At 39.4% G+C, this 23,571-nt stretch overlaps 1 protein-coding gene across 5 annotated transcripts in view; it reads left to right on the forward strand.

Annotated features, from left to right (window-relative positions):
- itsn1 (intersectin 1 (SH3 domain protein)) overlaps positions 1-23,571 on the forward strand; it is a 61,132-nt gene that overhangs the window by 30,858 nt on the left and 6,703 nt on the right. For 2 of the 5 annotated variants that reach the window (XM_015048399.1, XM_015048402.1), the window contains 18 exons: positions 1,983-2,113; positions 2,203-2,480; positions 4,208-4,374; positions 4,537-4,551; positions 6,491-6,735; positions 6,817-6,991; positions 7,083-7,169; positions 9,423-9,580; positions 10,421-10,500; positions 10,580-10,752; positions 10,870-10,915; positions 11,149-11,270; positions 12,760-12,883; positions 13,358-13,552; positions 22,378-22,499; positions 22,880-22,986; positions 23,068-23,169; positions 23,251-23,332. In XM_015048399.1, coding sequence (XP_014903885.1) covers positions 1,983-2,113; positions 2,203-2,480; positions 4,208-4,374; positions 4,537-4,551; positions 6,491-6,735; positions 6,817-6,991; positions 7,083-7,169; positions 9,423-9,580; positions 10,421-10,500; positions 10,580-10,752; positions 10,870-10,915; positions 11,149-11,270; positions 12,760-12,883; positions 13,358-13,552; positions 22,378-22,499; positions 22,880-22,986; positions 23,068-23,169; positions 23,251-23,332 — 2,409 coding nt within the window. The remainder of the gene's footprint in view (positions 1-1,982; positions 2,114-2,202; positions 2,481-4,207; positions 4,375-4,536; positions 4,552-6,490; positions 6,736-6,816; positions 6,992-7,082; positions 7,170-9,422; positions 9,581-10,420; positions 10,501-10,579; positions 10,753-10,869; positions 10,916-11,148; positions 11,271-12,759; positions 12,884-13,357; positions 13,553-22,377; positions 22,500-22,879; positions 22,987-23,067; positions 23,170-23,250; positions 23,333-23,571) is intronic. The other 3 variants (XM_015048401.1, XM_015048403.1, XM_015048400.1) reach the window with 2 other exon arrangements.

The raw sequence follows: 23,571 nt of genomic DNA on the forward strand, positions 1-23,571 counted from the left end.
TAGTTTATTTTCTTAGATGAAAGGTTTAATAACCCTAACAAAATTTTGGGGTTTTTTTTTTTTTTTTTTTTTTTTCATTAAATGATTGTTCCAGACAAATGGATGTTTGGGTTTGATTAGGGTAGGGGATAGATTTGATCAATCCAAATTTAAAGATAAAGAGCTCTGCTGAAAGACAGGGCTAGGAAATCTTAAAGGCAGACCTAACAAGAGTTAAATGTTAAAAGCAAGCCCCATAAGTGTCCAAAAAAGTATGTGTGTAAAGCTGGGCCTTTTAAGGTTCGAACATTAAAAGCAAGCCTCATAATGGACTAAAAAACTTGTGTGTAAAGTTGGACCCCGCAAAGCATAAATGTTAGAAACGGGCCCCACAAGTGAGCGTTAAACTGACATGTAAAATAAAGTTTCAAATTGTGTTTATAGAAGGTGATTTTTAGTATCAAGATTTTTTTTTGACTTGCCTGATTTTTTTTATAGATCTAGGACATCTAGAAAGGGTGGGCCCCGCAACTCACCATTCTACTTTCGGACCCCTTGGAGTCTATAATTGAGTGCGTGTGTGCGTGCGTGCGGAACATGGCATCCACATTCCATTGTTTTAAGCGACAGAGTGGTTTCTAACGGCACAGATGGTTGTCATGGGTACACAGATCTGCCCATGTTTATTCCAGCGCACTCATCCCTTTTCCACCCTCTGTTAGCCTTCCTTTATTCATTCAATCTTTTTAACCCAGTATGTCAACACAAGAGAGTCCTTTGTGCAAGCTCCGCCCCTCCGCCTTCAGCAGCGCACATTGCTTTGGGATTGGTAGCTGCAACATCCATTCCAGTAAAAAAAAAAATCTTCTGAACTTTTTGCAATTTTTTTGAAATTACAAATTTCGGAAAACTAATCATATGAAGCACTGAAGATGTAAAAACCGAACCAATATATAAAAATATACTTCATATTTTTATTTTTTAAACTTCACTATCACTGTACAACAAATTTTGCTGGATAAGAAATGTTCCCAGTAATTATTGCGATAAATAATAATGTTGTTTTGAGTCCATTTTCAAATAATATGATGATGGAATAATAATTCAAGTTTGCCCTCTCGAAGATCAATAAACGCTGATTTTGTCAACATTAACACTATAACTGGAAGTTATTTCAAATATCCAAGAATAAACACAACATGCAAAAACAATAAATAAAACGGATATCAAAACACACACAAATGAAACATGAATTGCATTCAATTTAAATTCAAAAACATTTTATTGATCCAAAGAGGAAATTAACTTACTAATTAAATAAAATGGATTATGATGTCTCTGTAAACAAAATTACTCTTCAAAAAATGTTAGTCATCAAAACGGTAATTATTGAGCTAATTTTAATTTATCCGGCTATTAATTAATGAAATGTTTATTCTCACTGAAGGAGCAGTTGGAAAAAAAAATGAGAAAGGAGATCAAGAACAGATTTCTGCACTTAAAATTTTTCTGAAACTCCTACACCAATACGTTATTTTTTGCCTATTGGTCTTCTCCCAGCCATATTTTTTCACCACTAAAGCAATTCACAAGGAATAAATCAAATGAAGATGAATCTAAAGTTTCAACAAGTTTGGACAAAGAAAATCATAGCACTTTAGAAAGATGGTGGAAACACTCCACCTCACTATGTATAGACAACAAAACATACATTGCTAGAAGACTGAAATGTATGAAAAGGTTGTGATTTTGTTTTAAATAACATTTATTTAAAAAAAAAAGGTTTATATATTGTTTCCTTTTGTTGGAAACATGCCAAAACGTTATGCTGCTCCGTTTATTGGAAGGGGGTGGAGCTTGTCTTGATCACCTGACTAATGCGAAACGTGCTGCCGCTGCTGGTGTTGTTGTTTAGTTGTGGACTGTAACCCGTAGCCACCGACCCTCTGACCCCACTTCGCCCTCATTGCTGTTCCTTTCCTGTACGCCATGATGCTTTGCAGGAACTGCGGGAGATCCACAGCCGGCAGCAGAGGCAGAAGCAGAAGGAGTTAGAGGGAGGCGCTCAGTCACTCTCCCAACCTTACATGCAAACGGCAATCGAAAGGAAGTCTGCTGAGCTGCAGGAGGGCGGGTAAGACGGGAAGAAATACTGAAATGTTGGCTTTTTTGTTTTGGTAAATAATGGGACCTTCTTTGCACCTTATTCTTGCCAACATCCAGGTCATTGTCAAAGGAAGGAGTGGCTTGGCGGGGAGAAACGGGAAGCTCCGCCCCTAAAGTTCCTAGCCCTACCTCCATGTCTACGTCACACGCCTGGCTAAACAGAGTGACTCAGGAGGAAGAGGAGAGGAAAAGGAGAGGGATGGAGGAGGAAGAGGAGGGCAGGAAGGGGGCCAGCTCAGTGGAAGAGAAGGATGTGGAGAGCAGAGGAAAGAAGGACATGCAGGACAAACTGAACAAGTTGTTCAGCCAGCCAGCCGACCCCTGGGCTTCAGCAGGTGGGTTACAGCTGCTGCTGATTGGGATTCTCCTGAATATGTGGTTGGAATCAAGTGGGAAGTGGTTATAGCTGTTCATCCAGTTGAAACTAGGCTTTTACATACACCAAATAAAAAGACGCATTCACCTTTATTTCTGTCTGAAGTTAAATCAGACCAAGTTCTCTAGTTTAGGTCTGTTAGAATTAAAGAGACACACATTAAAGAGAGAATGTCAGAAATGTATTTATTAATGTCTTCAAATTTAGAAGTTCATATACAGATTGATGACTGTCTCTTTAAACAATGAGGGAAAGCCCAGATGATCATTTCATGGCTTACGGCAGGTTAACTCAGTGGCTCCCAACCCTGGATCACTGTCCAACACTTTAGGTTTCTCCTGGCTACGACACACCTGACTTAAATGAATCTCTGACTAACGGGCTTCTGCAACATATCATAGCATACAGAGGATGTCATGCAGTCATCTGAATCAGGAGTGTTGGAACACACCTAAGACATGAGGAACAGAACTCTGTGGACCAGCATGGATGTATTTTAAGGTCACATCTTAAACATACTTATTTCTTGTTTGACGTAATGAGAAAAGAAATCAAATCAAAAGAAATCAGCCAAGATATGAGGAAGAGAATTGTGCAGCTGAGCAAGTCTGGTTCACCCTTGGAAACAATTTACCAATGCTTGAAGGTACAGTGTTCATCTCTTCAAACTATTCTGTGTCAGTATAGACATGATGGGAATGTTCAAACATGGTACCACTCAGGAAAGAGACACTTTCTGTATGCTAGAGATGAATGTATTAATCGTCTCCAGAACAAAAGCCAAAGACCCTTTGAAGATGCTGCTGAAGCTGAAAAGAAAGTCATTATCCACAGTGAAACATGTCCTGTACTGACATAAGGTGAAAGGCCACTTGACAAGGAGGAAGTCATCTCTCCATAAGAAACATAAAAACGCAGATTGCAATTTGCAGATGGACACAGGCAAAATATCTTGATTTTTGGAGACATTTGCTGTGGTCTAATGAAGCTAAAGTGGAACTGTTTGGCTATAATGAGCAGCGTTACATTTGGAGGAAAATCCGGGATGCTCGTACCATCCTAACTGTCAAGTATGATGGTGGTAGCATCAAGTAAAATCTCTGGTACACATTGGTCTTCCAAATGGACAATAACCCTGAGCACAAAGTCAAAGTGGCTTAATGACCATAAAGCCAATGTTTTGGTGTGGCCATCACCAAAACATCTCAATCCTATGGAGAAGTTGTGGGAAGATCAGAAAAGGTTGGAATGAGTGTGAAAAGGCCTACAAACCTGAATCTGTTGCACTGTTTTTCTCAAGACCAAGTATCTCTGCCTGATGATAAAAAAAACTGTATGCAGTCTTATTTCCTCACTTTGTACTACGTTGATTAGATTTTTAGCGGCATTGGCTGAAAAATACTTCCATCAACTTGCTTGTTTAGTGTTTTTTGCACTAAAACCACTGGAAACAGTTACATTTATTTTCATTTGACCATAAAACAGAAGAGCAGTAGTCTTCTTTGTCTTTGCCCAGCTAAGCTTCAATAAAGGCCTAGTGGGCTTTTATGTACCTAGTTCTGAGACGTGGCACACATCTTGGTCTACGTCCAGTATCACCGTCAGTATGGTACATCATGTGTATTGTTTTTTTGGTCACAAGCAGCCTGAGTTTGTTATATTTCTGGTTCTCTGATCTCCCTACAGTAGACAAGGCTCCTGGCCCAAGTCTGTTTGACCAGAAAGCTTCTGCCAGTGGCTTCGAGCAACAAAAACAGCAGCAGCCAGTGAAGGTGGTCTACTACAGGGCTCTGTATCCATTCGATGCTCGTAGTCACGATGAGATCAGCATCCAGCCTGGTGATGTCATCATGGTGCGTACTTTGACCCATTCACTTCAGAAAGTAGCTTTAGAGAGTGCTTTCGACACGCGTTCTGTTTCGGTTTCTTGGGCTTCCTCCTGCAGTGTGCTTGTGTGTGAAAGACTGATTGCTTGTATTAACTTTTTCCTCTCTCCTCCGCTGTGCATACTGAAGGTGAAGGGGGAATGGGTAAGTCCTTGCCCCTCGTCCCCCCAGCCCCGCCCAGTGCAGTGTTGTGTGCTTCCACCAATCACAAGCCAAAAACAAAAGAAAACGCTTGCTGCCATTGGTTCATCTCATGTCATCTAGATGTTTTTCCATTTACCAGTGGATGAATGTAATTGACTTTGTTTTTCACAAAGTCATCACAGATAGATGTCCAGCGCCTGTGAAAAGTATTGAATGTTGAACCATTTGACTTCTTTGACAAGTCAATCAAAATCAACGAAATTTGGCTTTTTTTTTTTTTTTTTTCTTTTTCTTTTTTTTTTTTTTGACCAAAAAAATTTACAACATTCTTTTGCTAATTCTGTCATTTGTTTGTCACAAAAGCCAAATTTTGTTTACCATAAATGATTTGTAAAACTAAGAAAAGTTGAAAAATATCCAAAGGGGTGAATACTTTTCATAGGGGGTAAGGTAAGGTAGCCGAAATGCTGCCAGACCTCTTGTATTTTCATAACCAGCGTGAGCATCCCTTAGACATGGATCACTTGACAACTAAAAGGACTTGTAGTTATGTGTGTGTGTTTTAATAAATACGGTTGTGTCGCTTTTAAAGGGGCAGTATCATGTCAAATTTACTTTTCTAAGCTTTACATCATGCTATGTTATTCTCTCATCAAAAACAAACCTGGAGTGTTAACTTAATTCTTCCATTCATGTTTGAGAAAAGCTGCAGTTTCCAAGCTACGAGCTTGGAAACTGCAACCTGACAGAGCAGCCTTTCCTCACAGTTCTCCCACTCAGCTCCTAGCCAGCAGCAATTTGCAAAAACCTGGTGGTACATTCAGAGATGTGGGATCACTTCATAAACAGGTCGCTAAATATGTTGACAATGCAAGTCTGGTTCGGTAAATGAAAAAAAATCTGCTTACTGGAATTCTGCTCTGAGAAGCTGAACTTAAGATGTTTTATTATTTCTTCTCTTCAACGGTGAATCTGAGTTACAGCTAAGCCGGAGTGCCTGCAGGCCTACATGTTATTAAGGGTGCATTTACACCAGCCACATTTAGTCTGCTTTAATCCAACTCTAGTTTGTCTGCTTTGAAAGTCTGGTTTGTCTGGGGAGGTGTGAATGTGTAATAGAACTCTGATGTGGACCAAAAAAAGCAAACTGGTCCACCCTAAAATCCTCGGCCTCGGTTTCATTAAAGTGAACTCTGGTGCGGTTCAAGTACATAAGAGAACGCCAAGCAGACCGGAAGCTGCTTTTAAGCAGGAAACTCACTGTAGTGCACGGCATTCTGGGTAAATAGAACCAGGAGTCAAATGCTAGAAAGAGAAATTGCTGAAACTGCAACTGCTAAAATCTCACACTATTCCACTTTTATTTCTATTTTGTGAAGGAAGAAGTTGCACTCATGTCTTCTGAGGTTTTCCTGCGGCTTCCTTCAGAGGTTCTTGGTGCAGCGCCCCCACAGGTGGCTCCCAATTAGTTTGGATTGTTTGACGCAGTTCAGTGAAAGTGAACCGCATCAGCTGAAAATGCAACATATATTGCAGTTTTGGTTCCTAATCGAGCCGAGTCCTCCGGACTGTCAGGTGTGAAAACACTCTAAGAGTTTTGTCTAGAAACAGCATATCTTTGATTTTTCCTGTTGCATCCTCCTAATTATGCAAATACAAGAAATAGTTGCCGAGCAGCTATTTCATTGTAATTTGGTCAAGAAAGTTGCTGAATATAATGAACACTTGGTGGAACATTAACCAGCAAAAGGATTACTCCGCCTCATTTTTTCTCTTCCATTTTTCTAGTATTTAATAACTTTGCTCACTGTGACAGATAGTCTCACCGGCAAAGCTTTGTTTTTGTTGTTCATTGTACCTTTGAAGAGTTGACGGTAGTATTTAGAGCTACCTCTGTGTCAGTAGACCTTTTTGTAATGTTGCCTCTGTGTTCTGATAGGTGGATGAGTCTCAAACTGGGGAGCCTGGGTGGCTGGGTGGTGAACTCAGAGGCAGGACCGGTTGGTTCCCAGCTAATTATGCAGAGCGGATACCTGAAAGCGAAGCACCAATCAGCTTGCGGCCTCCGTCTTCAGCCACACCCCCTTCGACCCAGCAGCCAATGGCCACTCCCCCTTCAGCCTCCGGACACACCTCCACCTCAACATCTTCTGCTAACAGCAACTGGGCAGACTTCAGCACCACGTAAGTCTGACTTACTTCCCGACTCCTAAATGTGTCGATAGTTTTCCGCTGTAGCCTGATCGTCCGATTCCTTTGTGTCAGTTGGCCATCCAGCACAGCAAGCCAGTCAGACAGCGAGGGATGGGACGCCTGGCCTACCTCCTCAGCCAATCAGAATCCCTCTCTCAGCGTTCCATCGGCACAGTTACGGCAACGCTCCGCCTTCACGCCTGCCACCATGACGACAGGCTCCTCACCTTCTCCTGTACTAGGACAGGTAGAAAAAGGGATAAAATGAATCAGTCAATATGCAAAGACAGATAGTTGTAATATGCGGCAATCCTACCTTTTTTGTGTTTTATTTTTAGGGGGAGAAGGTGGAGGGACTTCAGGCTCAGGCCTTGTATCCTTGGAGAGCCAAGAAGGACAACCACCTCAACTTCAACAAAAATGAGGTAGCAGTCCATCCAGTGGTCGCTATTCAATCCCGTGTTTACAGTTACTAGTTACCTGAAGGACAGAAAAAAAGTTTGTAGAAGATAACAGAAAATCTACTGTACAGGATATTAGGTGTGGAGTACCACAAGGATTGATCATTGGACCTCTACTTTTTCCGCTTTCTAAATTTCTTCAGTCTATCTTATTTGTGGATGACAATCTTATTTTATTCAGGAGAAAATATTAATTTGCTGTACATTAGTGGTGTCCCGATCGATCAGCCACCGATCAGAAGCAGCTGATTTCCGTGAAAACGTGTATGATTGGTGATCGCCAATCACTCTCTCTCTTATTGCCGCAAAAATCGATCACCTACATGTTGTACTTCGCAACCCTCTGAAGCCAGTGTGCAGCGTATTTCCCCCTTTCCGTCACACGGCACAGGCGCACGGTAGCAAATCCTAAGCAATGTTGTGTGGAATTTTAGTGCTCTGAGAGTGATGGAGAGTCCCGGTTGACAGAGTTTCAACTAAAGTCCTAAAGGGTTAGAGTCCCATTTAAATGGCGTTTTAACTAAAGTTCTAAAGGGCTAGAAAAGGGGTGCGGGTTTTAATGTTTCTTTTTGTTTGTTTGTTTATTCAATATTACATGACTCTGCATTTTAGTTTTAAAGATCTAAAGCACTTTGAAATAAATGCCTTGCTGCTGAAATGTGCTATGCAAATAAAATTTGATTGATGGAGTAAAGTTCCATCTTGTGATGAAAAAATACCCTCGGGGTGAAGCACATCAAAATGCATCAACACAATGAATCTAATATGACATTTAAAACAACAAGCACCTGACAGACTATTACTACATCGAGGCTCACTGCAGAAAAAAGACACTGGGGTGATCAGACAGCAGGTAAATCAACGCACAATTCTCGTCCAGTTGAGCATGACGGTCAGAAAGCTAAGCAAATAACCCGAAAAATAATTTAAGTCATCGGGTTAGATAACCAACAGTGGAAGACGCAGGGTTCTGCTCTTGCTGTTGAACCACCACTGCGCTACTGAGATGTCATATTTCACAGACGTAGCGCCGTTTCCACTCCACCAAATGTTCTCTCACATCGAACAACTCCTAAAAGCTACATGTAACTTAACAAAAAAGTTTTTACATAGATTTTAAAACTTTCGCTGTCCTAACATGATAGATAATCTGTGAAAAAAGTCACCCTCCTCTGCCTCCTCCCTGAGTTCTGCAGAATTACACCGCTCGCTCAGAAACAACCAATCAGAACCAGCACCAAACAGCTGGCTGTGTTCACAGGCAGTTTCGACTTAGTAACAAGATTGTTTACTTTAATGTAACCTGCATTTAACTTGAAATGAATGTTTACTTTTGTATTTGACATTGTTTGATACCGGCAGTGCTGTGATGTTTATTTGACTTAATGTATAATTTTAGGCTGTTGAGAGCCTTGGTGTTAAATATTGTTTTACCGATTGCAGGTTTTCCTGTTGTCTTTTTCACTGAATACTTGCTGCATTGTCTTTGCAAGTATTTTGCATGTTTTCTGTCTAAATTAGGTCGTTTTGTTACCAGATCATTTTTCCAGTTTGCTAGATCACATAGTAGCATTTATACCTAAAGTGAAAAATTAACAGCCAATCTGGATGCTCAGTATTGGTGATCGGCTTTCATGGATAATCAGTATCGGAATTGGCAGCAAAAAACCTGATCAGAGCATCCCCACTATACATGGTTGGAAATTAATTCAGAAAAATTAAAAAATGGTTTGATAGTAAAAGATTATCAGATTACTACCAGTAAAACAAAGTTTATTATATTTTGTTGCTATAAAAAATGCGGATGCACAATTACATATCGAAGTAGTTGAGCTACAAAAAAAAACAAAAGATATTAAGTTTTGGGGGTCCTCAGTGATGAACATTTGTCATGAAAATCTTATATAAAATATCCAAAACAATTCCTGTTGCAACTAAGGTAAATGAATTAGTCCCTTGGATTCAGACTGATGATGATAGAAAGATGCATTTCAGTTAAAGGTGTCAGTTTATAGAACAACCTTAACAGTGAGCTAAAACAATCTAAACCTTTCTGCATTTAAAAGAAATGTGAAAATCATTAATGATTTCTTTTAGTTGTTACATGAAGTATTCATATTTATTGAGTGAATTAAATAAAAAAAATGAAATGAAATGAACTATGGACTTGTGTATGAAGTTGTTGGTCTGAAAGCGGTAACGTTGTTTTTGATGCAGATCATAACAGTGTTGGAGCAGCAGGACATGTGGTGGCTAGGTGAGCTTCAGAATGGACAAAGAGGCTGGTTCCCCAAAAGTTACGTCAAGCTCATCTCAGCCAACATGACGATTCCCTCTGCTGCCGCTGCTGCTGCAGTCCGCAGCAAAAACACTAAGTAAGTTTAAAAGAGCCCATCACTCCACAGTCCTCTCAGAATGGCAACGCATCGATGACAATGAAATAATCTTTGATCCAATTCAGTGATGTCCATGTTCCTAAAAAGGAGAATCTTTATCTTAAATTCATATTGTACTCAGAGGTTATACTTGACTTTTTATTTATTTATTTTTATTTTTTTGGTGTCAAAAGTATCCCATCATAATCTATTATTATCACATTATGCCATCACACATGAAGAAAATTAATACAGGTGGCCCCAAGAACTAGATATTAAAAGAATCTAATTAAATGATATTTAAATTATGAACGATTCACCTGCTGTGGTCTGAACACAGTCTCACAACTTCCGCATGGACCTGAATTGTGTGGCAACTTGTGCTTAATCAAACATCTCAAGGTTTTGATGTTGATCTGAACGCTGAATCTGCACTCTGCTGCAACAATGGAGACTGGAATTATAAGAGCCACTTCAGCCAGTGTTTTGAAATCAGGGAACATTTCTCCAAGTGAAGATTGCTTTGCACTTCTGCACCAAGTGGTCAGGAGTGTGAATTGAAAGTGGTCAAAATGACAGAGGGCCTTCAGATTTTTTTTGTCACAGTTTTAAAAATTTGTTAAAGGCAGAAAATGTTCGGTGAACACCACCTTAACCAGACTGCATCCAGCTGCATTTTGTTTTTGTCAGATCTGGAAGTGTTTGTCGAAATATGGCAAACTGTGATGGCTCTTTGGAAATCAGCTTGTCAACATGACATTCCTTATATAGAAATTATTTTACTTTTAAATATTTACACATTTTGAATCTTTTCGTTTTGTTTGCCCTCTTGTCCCCTAGTGAAGCTGGAATATCGGAGAGTCCGCCCAATGGGAAACGACCCTCATCCTCTCCGGCAAAACCTTCCGAATCTGGAGAAGGTAACTCGATAAAGAACGTTTACTGATTCCTGACTTTCTCTAGAGAGAGTGGTGACTTTTTCCTTCTGCTTTTCTCCAGAATATGTGGCCATGTACACCTATGAGAGCAGTGAACAGGGGGACCTTAGTTTCCAGCAAGGAGACATCGTCGTGGTGACCAGGAAAGAAGGGGATTGGTGGACTGGCATGGTGGGGGGAAAGACTGGAGTCTTTCCTTCCAACTACGTCAAACCACGTGACTCAGTGCCAGAGGTTGAAACCTTTGTTTCAGATTATTTAGTCTGGGCTAAAATTATAGTTTGGGAATATTTGCAGGATTTTATTTTATTTATTTATTATTTTTAATTGTCGTGAATTTCCCTTTATCAGTCCCTGGGACCAGCAGGGAAGATGGGAAGTCTGGGGAAGAAACCAGGTGAGATTTTTTCTTATCTTTGTTCTAATAAAACAGATTTGGCTTAGATTAGTAAATCTAATTCAATCTATGTGCATCATTTGTTCTGCTGGTTTCCACTTAGTATAACTTGTTTCGCGTCTTTAGTCGTTTAAATTAGAGTGTTTGCAAAATGCTGACTTCTGCTTTTAGTCAAACTGTAATATTCTTAGACGTTAAAAAAAACCCATCTTCCTTCCTTTTCCCTCTTTTAGAGATCGCTCAGGTGATCGCTGCTTACACTGCAACGGGCGCAGAGCAGCTGACGTTAGCACCGGGACAGCTCATCCTCATCAGGAAGAAGAATCCCGGGGGCTGGTGGGAGGGCGAGCTGCAGGTACACCAGCACTGTCCAACCTGGACAGATGTCTATCAGGTCGTCTTAACATGGACAACATAAACATGCTTATTAGAGGTGTAAACAGGGTGCCCTCACGTCCTTAAAAGTCTCAGTTTCATTTATCTAAAATTAAGGCCGTAAAATGTGTTAAATTCATTAAAATAAGGCCAGTGCCACATGACCTTTTGAGAAAAGGTAACTTTTTAGGCAAATATCTACTTTAGGACATTTCTTGTAATTTTTAAATAACCAGCATTTTATTTCAATTTTTAAGATTTAAAATAAAGATAAACATAAGCAGATGGACAATTTATTTGACAAAGCACACAGTTTCCAGCCTAGTGAGAAGGAAAACAGATATTTGTGTCATTCCTTGTGGAATTTCAATGCAAATATTGCAGAAAAAAAATTGAAGATAGTTAAAAATCTGCATTTGTTCTTATCTGTATTTACAAACATTAGCTAGTTTATAATTTTTTGCCAAAATTAGTACACACTCTTAAAAAGTCTTATATTCATACATATAGAAGTAAGGCCTTAAATGTATTAAATTTATTTTAAAAGAAATTGAAGTTGGTCTTGAATACGTTCATCACAGGTCTTAGATTGATGTATTTTAAATCAAGGCTTTGAAATGTCTTAAGTTAATTAAAATAAGGCAAGACAGCCTTAAATATCTTATTCACAGATCTTTAAATATATTTAAATATTCTTGCCACCACATCTTGTGGTTACAGGAATATTTAATATTCAATCTCATATTCTGTTATTTTTTTTTCTTTCTCATGGGTCTTTTCAGGCAGTTTGAGTTGTGTTTAATCTGCTTCTTCTTTGCGTTCTGCAGCTTCAAGGCAGTTGAAGCTGCTGGTAGCTAGCTAGCTGCTAATATACCTTTGCAGAACATTTGTTCTGGTTTCCACAGTGAAAACGGAAGGAGAAGGAAAAACTAGCTAGCTAAAAATATGCAAGCAAGCATGTTTTTTTTGTGTGTGTTTTTTTTTTTTTTTTTTTTTTTTAGCTTTTTTGCATCTATCATGGTTTAAGTGCAAATGTATTGGCAGGATGATGTTCATCTTCACCATTGGATCACTTCTGTTACGATGCTACATTCATTCTGTGCAAAAAAGCTTGGCACTAGGGTGGTTAAGGCTGTTTCTTTTGTACATTTCTGATGTGATTCAGGTCTTGAATTTAATCCAATGGTCTTAATAAGGCCTTAAGAAATAAATTACATTTTAAAATCAAATTCAAAGTCTTAAATATGAAACCTTCAAAAACCTTGTGTAAAGATACACAACAATCATAGTTTGATACCTTGGTTTTACAGTCACAGTTTGGTGTGCTTTGAACAAGAAAAAATATTGTGGGTGAAAAACATTAAAGTATAATGGTTTGAGTCAATTGCTCTAAAGGATGTTCAAAAGTAACAGCTCAGTGTGGGGGGTGAGCTGATATCTGCTGTCGTTCTCTATTTCTCATGATGAAGGCTCGGGGGAAAAAGCGGCAGATTGGTTGGTTCCCAGCCAATTATGTGAAGCTTCTGAGTCCCAGCACCAGCAAGACCACTCCCACAGAGCCCACCCCTCCTAAACTGGCTCCTGCCAGCACAGGTATGCATGTCACACATTTATATCCGTCTTTGTGGACCTCACTCATCATAGGTGGTTGATGCTACCGCTAACTAGCTGCTAATGTACTCTTGCTAGTTAGCTAGATTTTTTTTATGTCTCTCATGGTTAAGTGAAAATTTATTGCCAATTTATTGTCATTTGTACATTTTTATCACAATACAGGTCTTAAATTTCATTAGTAATGGTATTAAAAAGGTCTTGAAAAATCTTACATTTGAGTTGGTGAAACCTGAAAAAACCCTGTAGTCATTGTGGAAGGTACAAAGAGCCGCAGGTTTCAGACACCTGGGCTAAGGTAGAGGTAAATAAAAATAAAGGTGAGTCTGGGCAGGTAAAACGAAAGAAATGCTTTAAGAAATGGATTAGTCTGTTTTTTTAAGTCACTTTTGGTTTGGAATTTTGTGTCAAATCGAAAATGTTGATGTCTGGTCCGTTTTTTCTGTTTTTGTGAAGCTCTGTGTCAGGTGATTGGCATGTATGACTACGTGGCCCAGAACGACGACGAGCTGGCCTTCCAGAAGGGTCAGGTGATCAACGTGCTCAACAAGGACGACTGTGATTGGTGGAAAGGAGAACTGAATGGGAGGGAAGGCCTGTTTCCTAGCAACTACGTCAAACTGACGACAGACACCGACCCAAGCACGCAGTGTGAGTACGCGCACACACGACCTCACCTGTAACGTAGATTCCACCGGCAGTGTGCGCTAAGATGAGCAGACTAACGTTCAGTTCCGTGTAACACAAACACACTGTCACACTCAGACACACACACACCCAGAGCCAGGTGTGGAGATGCTGTCCCTCTCTGTCAGTCTTTTTGACCCCAGGCTGGTTTCACCTTTCACCTTCACACTCCTTTGGGCCTCTTTGATAACCTCCCCATCATGCACCACCTCTGGGTGGAGTCTGTGTGTGTTTGTTTGCTGTGTATTTGCATGTAGATGTGTGTTAATTTGCATGCATCAGTGCATAAGCACCTTTTTTTCCTCTCTGCATGTTTTCCTTCAGCATGATCCACCATAAATGTGAGAGTTTCTACAGCGCAGCAGAAACATCACAACACAGTAAAAAGAAAACAGAAAAAGCTAAGCATGGGGACTGGCAAATGCAAATTTGTTGGCACCCTCTGTGGAATTTGAAGAAAAATAAATGAATATTTTCTCATAGTGAGTAATTCTGAGGAATTGATCTTTAATTCATTCAGTTGGGAGAAAAAGGAAAATCCCATGTTGACAAGCATCACAGATCCCTCACCATACCCAACAGTGGACATGAGGTTTAACTCTGGCTTCATACTTTGTTTCTCCCCAGACCCAACTGGATGGGTGTTAGTTGCTGAATAATCCAATCTTAGTGCTTTCACACCCGAGTTGTTCAATGTATTTACTACGAACTGTGTAAACACATTGAACTCTGTAAACACCACTTAAATGGTAACTTTATTGTCCTCAATCACAAACTGATTTGTGGCTTGTCTAATCATCCAACGACACATGCATTGAATTCACTCATACACAAATTACCGTATTTTCCGGACTGTAAGGCGCACCAGATTATAAGACGGATGCTAAAACATACGGTCAACAAAAAAAAAAAGGTAATGGAAACAAAACAGTAAGTTTAGTTGAACTTTATTCGCCCAATACACTCACATTATTTTTTATTCTTCCACAAATCCCTCAAAGTCCTCCTCTTCTGTATGTCAATTGAACAGCTGGGCAATTTCGCCATCAAATATGCCAGGTTCTCTCTCATCATTGTCGGAGTCAATCTCGTTGCCAGGTGGCGTATGCTGCAGAACTCGGACAACAATTCTCTGATTGGTTTATTGCTACTGCCGTACGCACTTTACGTATTACGTAATGTCCTCTGATTGGTTTATCGCTGCCAGCGTACGTACTGTACACTTTAGGTCTCTGTGTCAGGGACAGATTTTGGAATTCAGTGCACACATAAGGCGCACCGGATTATAAGGCGCACTGCTGATTTTTGAGAAAATTTAAGGCTTTTAGGTCCGCCTTATAGTCCGGAAGATACGGTACATAAATTAAAAATTATGGCATAAGGATGTCTTAAAAACGTTAACAAATGTAAGTTAGCCTTAAATGTATTAGTCAGAGGTCTTAAATTTTGTTGTGGCAGAACTGTTTAATCTCATATATCAATTGTTTGGTGGTGGCAGGACTTTTCTCTCATACAACAGATTGAGTCACATGAAAACATCTTTCGTTGCATTCTCTGACACGAGGCCGTTCAGGCTCCCGCTAGCTAGCTGCTAATTTATGCTTCATAGCTAGCTAGCTACCATTTTTTGTCTATCATGGGTAAGTCCAAAGTTATTGCCAGTTGGCTGAACAAAGTTTATTTTCAACAGTGGCTCACTTCTGCTGCAAACCCATATAATAAGAACTTTTCAGCTGCATATATGTTTCTCACATATGCAATGTGAAAAACATAAAGCTGCTGCCAAGAGCCACAACAAACCCCAGAAATGTCACTCAAGAGGGCATTAAAAATGCCTTAAAATGTATTCAATTAGACTTACTGACTTGTAAATACCCTGAAAAAACCGCTGTGCGACCTTTACCCCATGTTTCACCCTTCTTTTCTTCTCCTGTCTTATTGTATTACAATCAAATAATGGCCACTAGTGACTGGATGTGGAAAAGTGAAATAAAAAAAATTGATTAGGTGGACCTCTCCTCCTGTCGCTCACCCATGCGTCATATAAAGATGCTCCACCCTCTTCAATAACACCCCTATAATAACACTGCATTATAATAGATGTGTTCCTTGGTAGCAAAAACAGACTAATAAGCGATGAAGATGCTTCTTTTTCGTAAAGCATAAAGCTCCATGCAACTTTGAAGATGTATTTTCAAATTTGCTAAGTTTGAGCCAGATAATTTTCCTCAAGGAATTTTAATCAAGCTTCTTGAATGATTTGAGGAATTGTTATAGCCCTAATACAAAAGTATTCAGCCCCCTTTTCTCTGAATGCAACCACAGGTCTTCAGAAGTTCCCTGATGACTGCTAATGACTGAATAGAGTCCACTGAAGTGTAATCTAATCTCAGTACAAATTCAGCTGCTCTGTGACGAGAAAATCACTTATTGAATTTTACAGAAAAGAATAAAACCATAAATCCTGTGTGAGCTGTGTGTTGCTGTCGCTTTAGACGCTCCGGTCTTGTCCCATGTCTCGGTGCACCTCCACACACACTCTGTCTTGCTGCACGCTCCACCCACCTAGCACCCAACCAGATATTGTTCTTGTTGTTGTTTCTTGTTGTTTTTTTGTTTTTTTTGTTTAGTTGTTTTTTTTTTTGTTTTTTTTTTGTTGATGTTGTTGTTGTCGTCCTCTCTCTAGGATCATATCATTACCCAGAACCCCCCTCTCCTCAAAGCCCTCAAAGAGACCCACTAGGCCACGCCCACTAGGCCACTCTACCAATGGGACAGCAGCGAGAGGTCACATGACCCGGACATGGCGCCTCTCCACCTGTAGAAGCCAGAGACAGGCAGACACACAGACAGACTGTAACGTTAAAAAATGAACACGCCCTGAACTCTTTGTCTATGCATGGTTCTGACCAGACTTGGCCAAACTCTCCAAACGGCATGCTTCACCAGGAAGGGAGATCAGTAGTCAGCACTCCTCCTGCTCCTCCTCTTCCTTTCTTGCTTTTCATCTCTTTCTGGTTCATCTGGCTAGAGGTTTCGATTGGGAATGAAGGGAGAAGAGGAGGGGAACTTGTTGAACTCCTCCCCTTTTTAAGATTGGACTAATGAACAGGTCTTTACTGGATCACAGTGGCTGTATACACACACATGTACTCCCATAGCCGCACACGTACACACACACACACACACACACACACACATAGAGAGAGAGAGAGCCTTGTGCCAGCAGGGTGAAGTGGATAGTGGGTCATTTTGTGGCTTTATGGGAGATTTAGTCATTAGTCATTCACTCAACTCATTCCAATCTCTTTTGTTTGTTTTGTTTTGACCCTGCTTCCATCGCTTTAGTCACATGTCAGTCAAAGGTGCTGGCTCCCCTCCCTCACTAACCTGTCCCCCTCCACCCCTCCCACAGCTTCACAGAAAGACCCACTATCTGCTGGAGGACAAGTCTCAGAGTTAAACTGTCTCCTCTCCTCAATGCCAAAGATTCCCTTCCTCTACGTCTTGCCTCTTTCTTCCTCACCCTTCCCACCCTACTCAAAGGGAGAAGAGAAGTACTGATGGCAGCAGACGGTTAAAGGGATAGTTGAGAATTCCAATTCTGTTAAAACACTATAGACGGGTAATATCTTTCCAGCAATATATCAGTGTTCTCGCAGTCTTCATTTAGTATGAATTAGGTAGTTGGTCCTGGAGGCTGAAAACAGGTTAATTTTATGAGCCTTTATATGTTGTTTGCATTGAGTATTTATTTACACACAAACCGATTATACAGGAAACGGAGACCGCAGGAGCATGCTCTGAAAATGGAAAACATTCTGTGCTTAATGTAAAAGTAATTCATCTTAAAAATCAATAAAATCATGTTCATTTAAACGTGTTGCACATATTTCCACAGGTTACAGTTTGTGTTTCCATGGGAAGATCATTGGTGGCGCACTCCCTCCTACCTTCTTTTTTTGTGTGTAAATAATCACTTGGCTTTGTGTGAGCAACTATTCAAATCAAAAATGGCTGGCATAAAAGCTCATAAAATAAATCATTTTGGTCTTAGCCTTTCTTGGACTAACTGTAGGCTTCCAAAATCAACTAATCTGGATTTGTACTAAATTAAGACAAGTTATTTATTGCAAATAAAAGATTAAATGCTTGCCTGTCTTAGAAATTGCTGAACTATCCCTTTAAATCTTACGCTGCAGCGCTGCTTGCCTTCTGGCGGGAAAGGGGACGAGCGGCCAGAGTGGAGCTGAAGTTCCTCTGCAACCAAATTACACAAAAGAACCTGATACACAGAACACAGCCACACACAACTCACAGCAGATATGTTTTAATATGTAAAACCTTACCATTCTGAATGTGTATTAACTTCAAATGATCCATTAATGTTTGATGTTTTGTTTACATTATTATTGTTTTTTCTGTTGCTATGTCGATGGGAAACATTCATGCAATAATGAGCTAGACCAAGATAAGGACACCGTGATGACGTGCAGGTGGATTTGGTACTAAGCCTTTTAGGGGTGCAGTGATTGTGCAGCGGCTGCTTTCAAATGTCTAAATCATTCCAGTGAAAGAAGTCATCGGACTTTTTAAGATTCTTACCCAAGTTATTGCGTTTGCACATAGGAATTCATCTTATTTCTAGGGTTTTGTTTGTTGGAGGAGTAAACATTGTTCCTCTTGCCCTGGTTAAACCAAGTAGCACATCTGACTCTAGATTAATATTAACACACACACACACACACACACACACACACACACACACATAGTGTCACAGTTATATTTATCATGGTTTTCACTTGGTGAAAAAGGTGTTAATCCCATTTTTAAAAAAAAAAAAAAAAAAAAAAAATGGCCAAACTGCTTTGTACTATTGTTCCTTACCAAGCAGGTGCTGTTTTATGCTTGGCAAACATGTTTTTTCAACTTTGAGCTCCTTTTGCATTGTATGCAAACATGATTTAGCCATGCACAACTATTTCACCCCTCTGAGATTTTAAAGAAACAGTATTGTTTTACTAAAACATCAAAGACACACAAACCTGAAAGAAAAGAAAAGAAAAAACTTTTTTCCAGTAGAGATGCACCGATCAGAGATTTGTGGTCAATTTCCTAAATCTGACTTTCTACTGATTGTAGACTTTTCCAATTCCTCTTTAAGAGCTATATTTATCTAGCTTTACTGTCGATCAGTATTTATAGTATAAGTGTCAAATGCAATGTCATGCTATATGAAGGAGACCAGTAGTTGTAAAACAGGGTTTTACTTTCTTATTAGCATAGTTGGAATTAACTCTAAAATTTCCTGAGAAATCTAGTATCTTGCATGAACCATATGGTTGTTGTTTTTTTACCTGTTTGACAAAACATCCCAAAGTCAGGAGGGATTTGACTTCCTGAGTCAGATTGCACTTTTTTGTACCACTGAAAAAGTTGGTATAAAACAAACAAACAAACAAACAAGTACCAACAGGTGAAACAGGTGAAAGAGTGATATAATCAAAACCTGAAAGTAACAACTTCCACACCAAAGGCTGTGGAGATTGTTAATGACAACCTAGTAGCATTTAGAAGATCCATTCACTAATTGTCTATATAAAAATTGGAGTTTTGAGTTTGCAACCAGTCAACCGACTGGTCACTTAACCAGCTGAAAATTGGCCAGTTCCATTCAATTCCATTCAGTTCCGTTCAGTTCCGTTCAGTTCCGTTCAGTTCCGTTCAGTTCCGTTCAGTTCTGTTCAGTTGCATTCGCGGGCAGATTTCTCGGTGCATCTCCACAATGAAATCAGTTTGTTTCAAGCGGATCATTTTTCCCTCACCTCATTCCATCCTGAAAGCGTCACGTTTTAGTGTCATTTTACTGAATCAGCCAATGCACAGGAAACGTCACTGCCTTGCTTTTACTTGAGACAGATTATTTTCAGTGTATTACCTGTTGCAGACGAGACATGAACCTTTTTTTTTTTTGTTTTTTTGCATAGCAACAGACTAGTGTTAGAGGGACTGCCATATCTTTGTATTAGGGTTATTTGTTGTTTATTCAAATGACAGTATTGTGATTTTAATGTTTACCCTCAGAAACACAGATGAATGAAATGATTATAGAAATACATTTTTATACAGGAAGCAATAATCTGTTAGCATTATGAGCCTTCTTGAATCTCATTGGTTCCTCATTGAGTCAGTATTGAAAGTCAAGCTGTCTGATTGGTCGATGAGATAAGGTCAGTGGGGGGTTTAGCAAACTGGACTTGTTAGTTTTGGGAACTTGTCTAATTTACATTCACCTTTTTATTTTTTTGTACCAGTTGGTTACTGATTATCAAGGTTTGACAGATGGAGCTCATGAGTTTAGAGAAAGGAGCCAACTAAACCAGAGCCACGCTCCTCCACACCGGTTTGGTTGAGGATATATGATGGCTAAAATCAATTGTGTCCCAACCTCTGCAGTTACTTTTGTCTCCATCGCCATTTATCTAAATCATTTAAGAATTCAAAGTAATGCAGGTCAAAAAGGTTTGAATTTATACACGTAGTTTTTTATTTGTAGAATAAACTTTTATGATGTGTCAAAGTGGTTTTATTGGAAGAAAAACCTTAGCTAAGCTCTGAGTTACATCGTGATTCTGGTTTAGACTGCTTAGTTAAAAAAAAATATAAATAAATAAGATCCTTTTGATTCATAATTAATAACCTGTAATGCACTATCCTTTATGTGGATAAGTATAGCTAAACTGATGGTTAAAGAAAGCCAAATGTAATCAGAGAGGTGGCAGTGAGTGCATGTACGAATGAATGTGTGATCGAAAAACAGTGCATAAATGAGCAGTTTTTATGGAAACCAATAAACGGGATGGAAACACAGAAGACTTGAATGAGTGAACAAAGTGTACAGAATGATGGTGTTTGTTGAATTGTTTTTATGAGTGGAGGTCTTCATGAAACAGGGAAGCCTCCTTGTTCTGATGATTAAACAATGTAAGATGGACTGCAGACAACTGGCCTTGTTATTCACATTATTACACATCCGTTTTTAAAAAGGCTCTTTAAAATAGCAATTTAGTGTAATAAATTGACTTAAATTATTAAAACTTGATAAAATATTCATTTTATAAAGATACTTCTCATTTTGAGAATTGAATAATAAAATAAGCAATACTGCTTGTCTTTATGGTGGATTCCAAAACTATTCAATATGTTGCACACTTAATAATTAATCAGTGTGGTTTTGTGCAGGTTCTTTTATTTTGATGAACGCTGTTGAGACATGAGAGCAACAGTGAGCGCCGTCGCTGACCAGCCGGTACTGCGCTTAATTGCCGTTTGCTCACTGAGTCAGGAGCGTCACTGTGCTCCATGTGCCCACTGGTGGCGAACCGTTGTAACTGCAGTACAGCGCATCTCAGCAAGAGAAGTGCAGCTTAAGAGCGCAGCCAGCACGAGAAAAACAGAAGCAAGTAAACAAAACAGAAAAGGGAGGGGGTGTAATTATTTCTGATGTCCATTCTGTCATAAATACCTTTACTTAGAATCATAAACCAAATCGATTCCAAACGAGGAACTTTAGTTCAGTCCATATATATTCAAACCAAATACTATTTATACTTCTGACAAAAGTAAATTTCAAGTAATCTTTGTTGAACCAACAAGTTTGTTTTTAACTGGGTGTAACTGGGTTTCTAACTGAGGCATCTCCCAAAATTTAGTCAACTGTATTCATACAGAGCCAGTTCAGTCATACACATTAGGGCTGCAACTAACAATTATTTTAATAACTGACTATTCCAACTATTAATCAAATAAAAATTAATTGATTACTAAATTACTTGACAATTACTTCAGTAATCGATAAATCACGATTAGTCATTTCAGCTGTTCTACACATAACCCACTTTCATCTTATTTATCAAACATTATTGTAAAGTTCAGTTCATAATGCAAAAACCCGAGGAAACAGAGCAGATTCTGCAAGTGTGCATGTTCATAAAGATAAGATCATAAAACAAAGCAATAATTTCAACCCTTTTAAGTAAAGTTAATGGGAAAATCAGTATTAGCATTATAGCAAATAAAACCAATTAAATCTAATTCCTTTTGTCATGTTTCCTCTGTTGTTTTGACAATAACCTTTAAACTCTTAACTAGAACTGCACAATATTAGGAAAACATCTATGTCATAATATCTGTGAATTTTGCAATAGTGATATGACTTTTGATAAATAAACAATCATAAATTATTTCTGACTTTTTGCTTTTGGTTTCTAACAAACATAGTTCCCAGCTAATAATATTCAATATTTCCATATCAGCAATAAGGCTTTATTGAAAAAGTTGCACCTGCTGTTTCTATGGAGATGGTCTACAAAAACATCTTTCTTTTTTGTGTAAAAGCTGTTTGTGTCCATGTAGTTTGATCATTAATTCAGCCTGTTGTCTGAAGCACACCACATTCTGTTCCTTCTTGACTGGCTGAATCGCTCCAGCTCAGCGCAGCAGCTTCCTTCAACAATAAGTCATCCACCATCCTACACACATCAGTGCAGAGCGTCCTTATCGCAGAACAAAACTCCACTGTAGTAAATATAGTGAACAGAGCTTCATATTGACAGTGTCACATTTGACTGAGATGCCACTCCAGTCTTTGTATGTTGGTCTCAGGTATGTATGACCTAAAATGGTTTCCTTTTGTTCTATGCTTAGTGTATGTAGCGCCGTTCCTGCTGAGAAAAGCCAGGGTGACGGTGGTGTGTTGTTTTTTCTTTTCTGTGACATTTGACCTTCAGGGTGCGCTGACCTCCACCTGCTGGACATGCTGAGTCCGATGGAGAGGAAGAGACAGGGCTACATCCATGAGCTGATCGTCACAGAGGAGAACTACGTCAACGATCTGCAACTCGTCACTGAGGTAACCACAAGGTCAAAGTAACACTTCCATCTCACTCTCAGTACAAAAACCTGCCCCTAAGCACCTTGGGAAATACTTCCCACTATTGCATTTTTTCTTTATTTGAATTGCTAACTAAGCCTAGCTCGATAAGCAATAAATACATTCATTACCTGATCAGTTAAAATGAGCTCAATAATCTCCATTTGGACAGCTGTTAAAGACATGCTCCAATTTAATATTAGAAAGTCAGAATTTTGAGAAACACTGCAAACATTTGATATTCAGCATGAAGCAGTGTTCAGACATTTGCTATAAATTGATATCAAACGCCATAAAACAGCAGTTCGCACGGAGAGATCTGCCTTGCACTAAACGTCACTTCTTCTCCGTTGGTGTAGATCTTCCATAAGCCTCTGCTGGAGTGTGAGCTGCTGACAGAGAAGGAGGTGGCCATGATCTTTGTGAACTGGAAGGAGCTCATCATGTGCAACATCAAACTTCTCAAGTGAGCAAAAAAATCTATATTGTTGGTGAGGTTTAGATAAACACCTCTTGTAGCTTTTACAGACTCAGGGTTTCCTTGCAGGGCTCTCAGGGTGAGGAAGAAGATGTCGGGCGATCGGATGCCTGTGAAGATGATCGGCGACATCCTGACCAACCAGCTGCCTCACATGCAGCCATACATCAGGTCAGGAAGTGGATCGCTTTCCATCTGTAGGAGTTTTTGTCCGGCTTCGTGTAGTGGAGCAGCCATCTTGTTTTTTTGCAGGTTCTGTTCATGTCAGCTGAACGGGGCCACGCTGATTCAACAGAAGACGGACGACAGTCCTGAGATCAAAGACTTCCTCAAGGTTAGAACTCTGATCACTTCCTAAAGGCGGAGCTTCAGAAAGATTTCAAGGTGTTAAATTACATAGTAAAATTTCTTTTAAGTCATATTTGATATATGTGGCCTATGTGGTTTTGGTGGCTTCTATCGGTGTGGTAATGAACGACAAGGAGCTGCTCAAGTTGGCATCAGCTGTTTCTTTAATTCTCCATCTGCATTTCACAGAACGGGCATGGAGGTAAGGTCAGTCTCTGGCATAAA

Source organism: Poecilia latipinna, unplaced genomic scaffold, assembly GCF_001443285.1.
Source record: "Poecilia latipinna isolate Pla-1442-1.1 unplaced genomic scaffold, P_latipinna-1.0 Scaffold881, whole genome shotgun sequence".
In the NCBI taxonomy this organism is placed as follows: Eukaryota; Metazoa; Chordata; class Actinopteri; order Cyprinodontiformes; family Poeciliidae; genus Poecilia; species Poecilia latipinna.